Source organism: Microtus oregoni, unplaced genomic scaffold, assembly GCF_018167655.1.
Source record: "Microtus oregoni isolate MIOR12 unplaced genomic scaffold, Mior012 000014F_ref0000157, whole genome shotgun sequence".
Classification (NCBI taxonomy): domain Eukaryota; kingdom Metazoa; phylum Chordata; class Mammalia; order Rodentia; family Cricetidae; genus Microtus; species Microtus oregoni.
This window is the reverse complement of record NW_024543073.1, coordinates 7,822,538-7,835,196: the sequence shown is the minus strand read 5'-3', so window position 1 is coordinate 7,835,196 and position 12,659 is coordinate 7,822,538. Positions and strand designations below refer to the sequence as shown.

The 12,659-nt window shown below is 42.2% G+C and overlaps 1 protein-coding gene across 1 annotated transcript in view; it reads left to right on the top strand.

Moving 5' to 3' along the window:
* The window catches only part of Depdc1b (DEP domain containing 1B), a 59,831-nt gene that overhangs the window by 39,632 nt on the left and 7,540 nt on the right, over window positions 1–12,659 (top strand). The window contains exon 7 of the mRNA XM_041663522.1: window positions 248–388. Within this exon, the coding sequence (XP_041519456.1) occupies window positions 248–388 (141 nt within the window). The remainder of the gene's footprint in view (window positions 1–247; window positions 389–12,659) is intronic.

The following is a 12,659-nucleotide window of genomic DNA, read 5'->3' as shown; positions in this document are numbered from 1 at the left end:
ACATGAATAAAGTTTGCCTTGACTTGAAAAAAAAGTTTTTCTTTTAAAATAGAGATATATTAAGTACTCCTCATTTTTATAATATATTCAATTAAACATTAATCGTATTTGAGCAAAGGTATATGTCATTTCCATATGAAAACTTATCTGTATTTCTCAAGTATCTATCTGTGTACACACACAGATGGTCAGACTATGGTACTTACAAGTAACTGCCTCATTAATTGTTCTCTTTCTTCTTTTAAAGGGCCCAACTGTTCTGATTGGAAGCAGCCTATGTACTTGGGGTTTGAGAAAGATGTCTTCAAGACAATCGCGGATTACTATGGTCACCTGAAGGAGCCACTCCTTACGTTCCATCTGTTTGATGCTTTCGTCAGTGTCCTAGGTGGGGATATATATATATATATATATATATATATATATATATACACACACACACACACACACACACACACACACATATAGCAGTGTATCTGCATGGTGATACTGAGTCATCCTGTTGTCACTGTCTCCAGAGTTCCATTAATAAGAGCTCAGAACATTATCTTTTATTTTTTTAAAAAAATCCCATTTTAAATTGAGTTTTGATATCCTGTTCTATCTATTTTTGTTTTACTTTTAATATTTATATGAATTATTTGTAACTTTGAGAATTTCATACATCAGTATTTTTCTTTTATTAGCATATATTAATTTAATGTAATAACGGGTCTCATGAAGACATTTTCATACATGTATATAATGCATAATCCTTCCTTACTTCTTCCCATTCCTACTGACTCCTCTTCACAAACAGCACCTTCTGCTTTCATGTCTCTCTCTCTCTCTCTCTCTCTCTCTTTCTGTGTGACACAAAGAGTTTCATTAGGTTTGCTCACCGAAGCATTGGTAAAAGCTATTTATAGGATCATTGCACCTTTCAGTGGTTCCACCACAGAAAAAATGTTTCCCTCTGCTCCAGCCATGATTAACTCCCGACAGTTTCTCAGGGTGGAGTGTGGAGTCCTGACCTCCCCACAGTGATCTTTGTCTGCCTGCATAAACCTTCATCTGTGATGCAGTGTGTTGTGCCCAGTCTTAGGCAGGAATCATAGCTGTTGTGAGCTTCCGAGTGCAACAGCCATGCCATACCTGGACGACTGCACCGCCCCCTTCCTCTGGCTCCTATTCTCTCTTCTGTGATGATGCTCCCTGGGCCTTGGAGGGGTTGGTGGCTGTCCTGTTTGTGGCAGAACATTCAATGCTCACTTTTCTCAGCACTTTGAGCAGTTGCAAGTCTTTGCAGTGACCATCATCCACTGAGAGAGATGCTTTTCTGACCTAAGCTGGGAGCAGCACTGCCCTATGGTCATAAGCACGAATAGCAGAGGGCAGAGGATGGGTCTGGCATTTATCAAGACAGTGGTAGTAGCTTCTCCACGTGTGTCTTATTTATTAAATCAGGTTTTTTTTTTGTTTTTGTTTTTTGATTTTTATTTTTTAAATACCAAGTGTTAATTCCTTCCCATGAAGCAGGGCTTCAAATCCAATCAGTAAGTGGATGGTTACCTCCATAGAGATCCTGCCAGTGGTGCTCCAGTGTAGGGTCCACAGCTGGGTAAAAGTGTTGGTGACTTTTTGCCTCTAGCGGCCTGTATAGTGCCTTCCTGCACAGTAAAAGCTAGCCATACAGGCATTGTCAAGGTTAGAACTGATAGACTGCTTAATTCCTGCTCCAGAAGGAGCAAAAGAAAATAGTTAACCTGTATTGTAAAACCCAAAGCAAAACCTAGCAGCTTTTATTTCTAAAGGAAGACCAGAATGTTGTATAAGAACATAACTTTGTTGGTAGAGAAGAATGTAAATTTGACATTTACTCTTCAATACTAAATTGATTACTCTAGATATGACTTCATGAGCAGTCAGTGTAGGAGGTATATTGTCATTTTGAAGGTAATTTATTTTTATTAGAAAAAAACACGTCTTTATAGGACTATTTGATACTTGAAATATGCAAAATAAATACAGTAACATTATCCATGAAAAGCTTGTTTTTATTCTTCATATATATAGGCTTATACCTTAGAATTTACACCGTCAAGGAAACATGGTAGAAAGGGAGAAAAGTCCATTATTACTATTATTCATTTCTTTTTGGAAATCAGATTTCCCCGTGGGCTGTAAGTATCTTCTCCTTGTCAAATGCATGCTGTGTGAGTATCGTCAGTTACGTAGATGTGAGAGGAATTAACATACTCTTGTTCCCTAGCATCCTGGGCATTAGCAATTTTTCCCCTTCCAGTTTTACTTCCTTTATTTTTCTCTGCATCCCTTCCAAAGCATCTGAACAAAATGTCAGCCATATGTGAATGAGTTACCTGAACTCGGCAGTGTACTCTAGATTCACGCCTCTGTAGGTTCTCTGAAAGCAACAAAGTTGCTATAAACCGTTTGTGTACTAGTAACTGTGTGTATGTGTGTGTGCATGTGTGTGTGTGTGCACACACGCACATGCGGTTTATGTGCAGGCATATGCCATAGTGCTCCCGTTGAGATCAGATGATTGCTTTGTGCAGTTGGCTTTCTCTTTCCAGATTTGTGCAGGTTCCCCAGCAGTGCTTTACCCATCCATCCACCTTGTTTTAGGCGTGATTATTTTCTATTACTATCAACACTGGGGATAAATGGAGGACCTATTCAGTTTATTATGGGACTCTAAGACCAGCAAGTTTTTTGGGTATTTTATTTAGGCCAGTTGATCTTTTATGGGTGTCTTGGTTTTGATTTGATTTTTAGATAGAGTCTCATTTAGACCGAGCTGCCCTTGAACTCACTATGCAGCTGAGGCTGGCCTTGAACTCCTAACTCTCCTCTTCCCCTGTCTGAGTACTAAATGACAGGTATTTACCACCAACCCATCACTGTTACGGAGTTTTCTTGGTATTTTGTTTTCAGCTGTGTTTGATCTGGGGCTTATGAATATGTGCATCTCATGGCTAATGCTGAACGCTTGCCGCTGTTGCGGGTGCTTATGGACTTAGTGGGTAGATCCTCATTATCCGTACTGCCATTAGCACTGCTTAGACTAGAATTCTAAAGGCTGGATTGAAAAATCAGTTCTTATAGTTTCTTCTCATTTCCCATTTTTTAATATTATGTAGTAAAATTATTTGATTTGGAAACTGAATGACTTGGAACATTTTTTTAAAGCATAAAGTCCAATGAATCTGTCTTTTTATATCATTTGTTCTTCATAATTATTTATTTTGAGCTGAGCTAGGAGTTAAAGCTGGCTCCATTCCAAATTGATATCAGAATTAGTTAACCCATAAAATATAAAGGACTTGAGGTAGAGAATGATGAGTATTAGGAATTTTTGCCTTTAGCTGTAAGCCAGAATAGATAGACTATTGTCTTAGTTAGGGTTTCTATTGCTGTGAAGAGACACAATGACCATGGCAACTATTAAAAAGGAAAACATTTAATTGAGGTGGTAGCTTACGGTTTCAGAGATTTAGTCTGTTATCATTGTGACTGGGAGTACGTGGTGTGCAGGCAGACGTGGTGCTGGAGAATTCTATGTCTTCAGGAAGTGAACTGAGACACCGGACAGTATCTTGAGTATATGTGAGACCTCAAAGCTCAGTGGCACACTTCACCAACAAGCCCACACCTATGCCAGCAAGGCCATACCTCCTAGTAGTGCCACTCCCTTTGTGGGGGCTATTTTCAGTCAAACCCTTCACAACCATTGAATGTTTCTGGTAAAATGTATTAACCTGCTCTATTATCAGACCTTCCAAAGTGAACATGCACAAGCCAGCGGCATTGGAAATCACTGTTTAAAAAAGATTAAGTGTCTTCCTGTAGTGCAGAAAGAAAACCCAGACTGGAAGATTATGATTAACAAAGAGTATCTAATACAGTCTGGATAAAGGAAGTATATAGAGATGTAGGTTGAATTTCGTAGAGTTGATTCATCTCTTAAACTTCTTGACTTTGATTGAAATAGGATGCTGCCTTGATTGAAATCACACGTTGCCTAGACTGAAGCAGGATGTTGTCTTTTGAAGGAAGTAATCAGTCTACTTTGTGTGGAAGCTGAAAATTGTCTGGCAGTTTTCAATGGATGTGATTGTCACTTTAGCTTATATTCTTTTTTTTTTTTGAGGTTCATGCCTCTGTTTGATTGAACATGGTAGACCTTGTGACCAGAGCTGTGGCCCTGAGAGCTGTTAGCCACCACTGATGTATGAAACTGGGCGTCTCAAGTCCATTTTAATAGTTGTCAAAGAAAAGATGCAGGTGTGGCGGCCCATGCCTATAATCCTATCCTTTAGGATGTTGAGAAGGGGAGAGTAACATTTGAGGCCAGCCTGGGCTACATAGCAAGATCTTGTCTCAGGAATCGGACATTTAAAAAGCATGGGATGGGGATCAGGAAAAGAACCCTGATTTGACATGTTTGAAGATGCGAGACTTATTCTTTACCAATAATTTACAAAATACTGAGTTGGTCCAGCAGTCTAACCAAGCCAGCTGTCGACGGTTCTTTATTTTCCACCATGAGTGTCAACCTTTACCCGTGCTCCATAGCCCCTACACCGAGTCCATTGACTAGTGTAGCATTTGGTAATTTGCATATTGAGGGGAATGAAGGTGGATAAGAAATGAGAAACCGAGTGATCCTATTGTTGGTTTGTGCTAACCTTGCTTCTTTAAATATCCTGTAAGCATCTCTAGTTTGAACTGTGTGTCTGATTTTTTTTAAAGAAACTTGATTAACTAGCATATTTTAAGATACAGGAGATTCATAGACAAATTAATTTTTACAGCTTTTTAAAAAGAAAAATGGCAGGATCTGCGAGTCTGGAACTCGAGGATTGGCTGGTACAAGTCGCTGTCCTTCTAGTAGAAGGAGCAAGTGTCTGGGAACGTGGATTCCAGCTTGTTGCTGCGTTGCTTCTCTGGTTTTGACTGAGTTCACTTAGTTCCCGTTTCTTAATTATTGCATCTCAGCAGTGGCGCCCGGTTTCCCTGCCATTGAGCTGGAAGGCTGAGATGGCAGAGATGGCAGCTTTGTTATTTGTCATTTCCTCCCGGCTTGAAAACACACTGTCATTCACTAGTCATTGTGCGCTGGACCGTCTGTCTCGGTAGTCTGAGATCTCCGTGTGTGTGCACGCCACTCGCAGGCACGTGCGCACCAGAGAGTTGTGTAGGCTCCTAGTGTAGAATAACCCAGATGGCTGGGTGTTTTCACTGCTTGTTGTCAGGTGACTTGTCGAACAGGATGTGGTCTTTACCTGCCCCTATATTCTCCAGGCAACCTCGGGGTCCTTGTCACTTATTTCCTCCTTTCTCAGAGGGAGACTGGTTAGTGTGCTTGCCCAGACAGAGGACTCTTGTTCTTGGTGGTGATGTCATCTGATTTCTGGGCTCACATCTTGTTACTGGAGCTTCTGAAGATGCAGATTGGTCAAGATAGAGATATCTGTTCACCCTCAAATAGCTCCAGTGATTGTCGAAATACAGTGGAGTTAGGTATTCCCTAAAGGTAGCAATTTAGGGAAGTGTCTAGATTTTCCTTGGATGTAACCCAGTGTATAAGTTATTTATATCAGTGATCACTAAGATGATTGATAGTACTTTCAAGAGGAAAGTCCAGGATTCTTCCCATACCATTTCAGCAAGATAAAGATAAAATTAGTTTAAAATGTAATATGAAATATGGTTCATTTTTATCCAGTATTTGGATGAGTAAAAAACTTTCTGAGCCCAAGAGCCGAAGGGATCATTAAATGCTATATTTGAGATTCATGTAAGAAAGGACATCATCTTGAGCATGGGGAGCCTGTATCTACTTTTGAATAATTCGCTGTGGTAACCTACTTGCCTTTCCTTAAAAATCTGCAAAGAATTAGATTCTCTTGCTGTGTCTTTCTTTAAGCCAAAAATTCTTGCCAATTGATTTGTATTTTAAATCCTCTTGGTTCAATATAATCTTTTTTCTTTATACGTTTTCAATAAAAATGAAACTTTGACCCCTCCCTCCCTTTCAACAGACATGACTCTATTGGCCTTTCTAGGACTTTCAGGCCTCCCTAGAGTTTTCATATTTCATTGCTTTTATATTTCATTTCATAGTTTCATATACCAATAGCCAAGAGGTTTTTCAAAAGAAACCCAGAGAAAAGATAATATTTTCAGTCAATGATGTTAGAACAACTGGAAAAGATGAGCCTCTGTATTTTTTTCATGCTTGTTCAGACTTAAATTAAAGTGGATCATAGACTCAAATAAAACAAATCAATCTAAAATCCACCAGAAGAAAACGTAGGAGAGGATTCTTGCAGTCTTGGGTAGGCAAAGATATACATACAAAAAGCTTAAACAATAAAAATTTAATAAAATTGACTTCATTCAAATTAGGAGTGTCATGTGTTTCGATTACTCCACCAGGAAATGTAGACAAGGTTTCAGGGAGACTAGACTTGCGGGTTTTTTGTTTTTTTTTTTTTTTTGGTTTGAGAATGATAGATCGTCTTGCTGTAGCCCCAGATCACTGTTCATCCCCCAGCAATGTAGTGTGATTTTGTTGAGCCTCTAATGTCTCTGCACTAGAACAGCAACCAACCACTTTGAGGAAACTGTGGCCTATGGCCCCTGCTGGCTGGCATGACCAGCTCCTCGGCACAACTACCCATGAACAGCAGTGCCAGCAACAATAATGGCAAGAGGAAGATGTGGGGCTGATACTAAGTAGTACCTGCCTCATCCAGTACCCAAAATGGAGACATGTCCCGCATAGCCAGGACAGGCCAGCTCACGGGCAGTTCTCACTGTAACAGCTCCTCTCCTAGGAGGATGGACAGGTTGAGCATGATGTTGAGGTTCACACCAGCAGGGCCCTTGGCTCTCAGTCAGAAGTTACAGAGAGAAACAAGTTGAGGTATAGAGAAATGTAGACAGGGCCATTCAACGGTCCCAGCAGGCCAGAAAATGTTCCGCTCAAAAAGCTCATCTGTGGTTCAGATGCTCTGTCTCTAAGCATGAAGAAAACAGGAGCCGCGGAGAGGGCCGTCCTGTAGTAATAAGGGCGGCGGGGCTGCATTCCCAGCACCCCGGCATAAGCTCCAAAATAACAACACACAAACTGTATTCATTTAATCACTGCTTGGCCCATTCTCTTCTAGGCTAATTCTCACATATTAATTTAGCCCATTTCTAATCATCTGTGTGTAGCACCCCAAGGTGCGCTTACCGGGGAGATTCTAGCCTAGTCCATCCTGGGTCGGAGCTTCATAGCGTGCGTCTGCCCAGGAGCCAGGAGCATGGCGTCTCTCCCTGAGGCGTCTGCTCCCGAGAGAAAAGCTGTTGAGACTGAACTCACTTCCTCTTTCTCCCAGCGTCCTGTTCTGTTTACTCCTCCCACCTATCCTCTAACCAATAAAATGGGCCAAGGCAGTTCCTTTATTAGCCAATGACCTTCCTCCATCACCGTCCTCTCTGCAGGACCTCTGCAAGGGCTCCTTCTACCTCTTCCCTTTGCTTTGGCAGGTGGTTCCTGTGTTAGAAAAGGACTAAGTAAGCCTTCTGCCAACGGCTCCTGAGGGAGGGAAAAGCCCTTAGCAGTGTGTGTGGCCTGTGGGTGTTGTTACAGTTGTGAGTATTGATGTTGAGATGCTCCAGCCTTGTCTGTCTGTTTCCAGCAACTTCCAATGTCTGTGTTTTCGTCAAATGCCACTGAGACATTTAATTAACCCCATTCCCCTTTGGCCCATGAGTCACTTTAGAATTTTCTAGCAGTGTTTCTTTCCTCCCTCAAAGATGCAGCCGGTAGTTATCATTTGTCAACATTTCCTCTTAGAACTTCCAGAATTATACCTGTGTCGTTCAGACTCTGGCTGTTCAGCTGCCATCTTGCTCTAAGACAATGTCAGATTAGCAAATGGCATCATGAAAGCTTTGCCGTTTGGTTTTTGTTTTACAAGGCAAAGAAGGATTTCTCTAGTTTGATTTTATAGTTATTGAAAGGTAAACAGAAACAATAAAAATGTAAGGCACAAGAAATATATTCTCGGAAATAAAAATAAATTAAAAAAAGAAATACACCATTAAAATACAAGGAAAAGAGTCTGGAGTAGCATGTGCTTATTATGTATCTTAGAAAATGCTTGAAGCTAGGTGCTGTAGTTAATTTTGAGTGTGAAATTGGTGGGTTTTAGAATCCCTGTTGGAGGGGCTGTAGAGATGGCTCAGTGGTTAAGAGCACTGACTGCTCTTCCAGAGGTCCTGGGTTTGATTCCAGGTACTCACATGTGGCTGATCTGATGTCCTTTTGGCCCCCGTTGGCACCAGGCACACATGTGGTACACAGACATACACGCAGGCAAAGCACCCATACACATAAAATAGTAGACTAGAATGGAGTCATTATGGAAACAGCCCGCTGTCTCTGAGAGTGTCTAGGTTAGGCTAATTGAGCTGGGAAGACCCTCTTAACTGTGCACAATGTCATTCTAGCCCAATTGAATATGAAGGAGAAAGGGGACTGAGAGCTGGTGTTCATAACTCTGTTTCCCTACTGAGCCCACAGCATGACCGACCTCCCAAATTCCTGCCGCTGTCGCTGCTCCCCCTCAGGGATAATACACTTGAACTGGAGGCCAGAAGGTCTTCCTGAAGTTGCCCCAGCAACGGATAAAGTAATGAGCACATTGGAATATATTCAGAACTCTTAAGCAATAAGACAATTAATACAATGAAAAGGGCACAAACTTTTTTTTTTAGTTATAATATTTTTTTATTATTTTTTATTGAAGAAAAAAAAATTTTCCGCCTCCTCCTAGCCTCCCATTTCCTTCCCCCTCCTCCCACTCCTCTCCCCCTCCCCCCACTCCTCTCCCCCTCCCTCTCCAGTCTGAAGAGCAGTCAGGGTTCCCTGCCCTGTGGAAAGTCCAAAGTCCTCCCCCCTCCATCCTGGTCTAGGAAGGTGAATATCCAAACTGGCTAGGCTCCCACAAAGCCAGAACATGAAGAAGGATCAAAACCCCGTGCCATTGTCCTTGGCTTCTCAGCAGCCCTCATTGTCCGCCATATTCAGAGAGTCCGGTTTTATCCCATGCTTTTTCAGTCACAGTCCAGCTGGCCTTGGTGAGCTCCCAATAGATCAGCCCCACAGTCTCCGTGGGTGGGTGCACCCCTTGTGGTCCTGACTTCTTTGCTCATGTTCTCCCTCCTTCTGCTCCTCATTGGGACATTGGGAGCTCAGTCCCGTGCTCCAGTGTGGGTCTCTGTCTCTATCTCCATCCATTGCCAGATGAAGGTTCTTTATTTGTGGCTAGAACCCAATTATGAGTGAGTACATCCCATGTTCATCTTTTTGGGTCTGGGTTACCTCACTCAGTATAAGTGTTTTCTATTTCCATCCATTTGCATGCAAAATTCAAGAAGTCGTTTTTTACTGCTGAGTAGTACTCTAATGTATATATATTCCACACTTTCTTCATCCATTCTTCCATTGAAGGGCATCTAGGTTGTTTCCAGGTTCTGGCTATTACAAATAATGCTGCTATAAACATAGTTGAACAAATGCCTTTGTCATATGATAGGGCATCTCTTGGGTATATTCCCAAGAGTGGCATTGCTGGGTCCAGGGGTAGGTTGATCCCGAATTTCCTGAGAAACCGCCACACTGATTTCCAAAGTGGTTGCACAAGACTGCATTCCCACCAGCAATGGATGAGGGTACCCCTTTCTCCACAACCTCTCCAGCAAAGGCTATCATTGGTGTTTTTGATTTTAGCCATTCTGACAGGTGTAAGATGATATCTCAAAGTTGTTTTGATTTTCATTTCCCTGATCGCTAAGGAGGTTGAGCATGACTTTAAGTGTCTTTTGGCCATTTGAACTTCTTCTTTTGAGAATTCTCTGTTCAGATCAGTGCCCCATTTTTTAATTGGGTTAATTAGCATTTTAAAGTCTAGTTTCTTGAGTTCTTTATATATTTTGGAGATCAGACCTTTGTCTGTTGCGGGGTTGGTGAAGATCTTCTCCCAGTCAGTAGGTTGCCTTTGTGTCTTAGTGACAGTGTCCTTTGCTTTACAGAAGCTTCTCAGTTTCAGTAGGTCCCATTTATTCAATGTTGCCCTTAATGTCTGTGCTGCTGGGGTTATACCTAGGAAGCGATCGCCTGAGGGCACAAACTTTTAAAAGATATTTTGTAAAGGAGAGATGATTCCCTAAGGAGCACACAATAAGAAAATATATTTCATTGGTCATTCAGAGCCCATGGGTTAAAGCTGTAGTGAGATACTGGTGCATAAGTGTGAGGAAGCCTAAAATGAGTTTAATTGATCATGTCACATCTTGGTATTTAAAATTTTTAATCTACATTTCTGTATGTGTGTGGGTATGCATGTGTGTATGTACATGTCATGATACAGTTGCAGAAGTCAGAAGAAAACTTGTGAGAGTCAGTTTCACTTTCTACTCTGTAGGTCCCACAGTTCAAACTCAGGTCATCAGGCTTGGTGGCAGTGCCTTCCTTTACCTGCTGAGCCATCCTGCTGGCCTAGAGCTGCTCCTCTTTTTCTTCCTCCTCCCCCTCCTCCTCCTCCTCCTCCTCCTCCTCCTCCTCCTCCTCCTCCCCCTCTTCCTCCCCCTCCTCCTCCTCCTCCTCCTCCTCCCGCTCCTCCTCCTCCTCCTCCTCCTCCTCCTCCTCCCCCTCCTCCTCCTCCTCCTCCTCCTCCTCCTCCTCCTCCTCCTCCTCCTTTTCCTTCTTCTCACAGCTTTCTGGTGTTCTTGTCATCTGTTGTCACTTGACTATGCAGTAGGGTCCCAGAGCCTTCTCGTCCTGTCTGCCTCTCAGCGCACACTGGTCAGTGCTACCCCTTCACCTCATTTCCTCTCAGTTCTGTGTGATCAACTCTTTAGATTCCATATGTAATTGAGGTCATGAGACACTTGACTTTTTTATTCCTAGCTTATGTTATATAACACAATAAGAACTGTAACTCATTTAAGAACTGGGAAGCTGAAGCGGGAGGAATGCTGTACGTTTGAGATCAGCCTGTCTTTTCTTCTAGAAGTTTTATAATGTCCAGTCTTACACTGAAGTTTTTATACATTTTGGGTTGTATTTTGTGAGACTGTAAGGACTAGGGATCTAGTTTTACTCGTCTGTATGGGGGTAGTCTTCAACACGGTTGGGATGGCTGTCCTGTGTGTGTCCTTAGCACCTCCCTTGAAAGTCAGTTGGTTGTAAGAACGTGGGTTTATTCTGTTCCTTTTGTTTATACTGTTTAGCTTTGTGTGTGTCTCTGTGTAGCTGGTGTCAGCAGGGGTCCGGAGAGGGAATTGGATCTCCTGAGGCTGGAGTTGTGAGCAGCCTGATGTGAGTACTGGGATTTGCATAAGTATCCTCTAGAAGAGGCATATGTGCTCCTAACCACCCCTCCACCTCCTCGTGTCATATTTGGAAGTCAGGTGGTGTAATGTCTGCAGCTGTATGCAGTCAAACACCGCTGTGTTGGAGAGCGAGCAGAGACCGTGGGCACGCTTTTCTCAGTCCAGGTCTTAGAGAAAGCATTCAGCTTTCCCCCATCAGTATGATGGAAATCATGTTTCTCCCGGTCTCTCTGTCTCTGTTTTTGTCTCAAACAAAAGTACCTTTTTACCTCTCCCTCCCTTCCTTTGTGTGTTTGTGTAAGAGAGTGTGCACGTGTGTTGGGACACGTGTGACAACTGTTGGGCAATTGTCCCCTCTCCCTCATTTCTGAGCAGTCTGTCTGCCTGTCCATGCTTTATCCTCCCGGCTAACCAGCCTGTGATCTTCTGGGCAGTCTCTTCTCTGCCTTCCACCTTGCCGTAGGCGTGCTTACAGAAGTGCAACAGCATTGGGCTTTTTACAATGATTCTGGGGTCACATTCAGGCCATCAGGTTTGTCTGGCCAGCATTTTTATCTACTTCTCTGGTCCCAGCTATTTATTACTGTAAATGGTTTTTATTGTGTTTAGTTATGGTCCTTTGTCTTTTTGTTGTTGTTTTCTTTTTGAAGATGAATTTTAAAAAATTTAAACAAATTTATTTATTTATTTTTATTTTGTGTGCATTGGTGTTTTCTCCTGCTTATATATCTTGCATGAGCGTGTCAGATTTCCTGGAAAGGGAACTACAAACAGTTGTGACCTGCCATGTGGGTCTTGGAAATTGAACCTTGGTCCTCTGAAAGAGCAGCCAGTGCTCCCAACCTCTGAACTATCTCCCCAGTCCCTCGTTATTATGGTCCTTAATTTGTTCAGGATTTTTATCTTGGAAGGATGTTGAGTTTATTAAATGCCTTTTCTGAAGCTGTCAAGATGACCATGATTGTCCATCTGTTAATATGACAATTTATGTATTGTATTCTCAATCACTGTAGGTTTTAGAGTTGGGCTTTGGTACTAGCAGGGCCTGCTTCTAGTTTAGTGGGAAAGAGAGCTATGAATTTGTTCTCTCTGTCTATGTGGTTGTTGCTGGGAGGGAAAATGGCTGTGTTTGTCTCCCTCTCGGCATGCTGAATGGCTTCATGGTTTGCATTTTCTGTGCTGACTTGTGAGTCACAGTGCATGCGTGTTGTGCACCTTACCAGGTGGAGCTGAATATGTGAGAACATTTTGTATAATTTTAACTG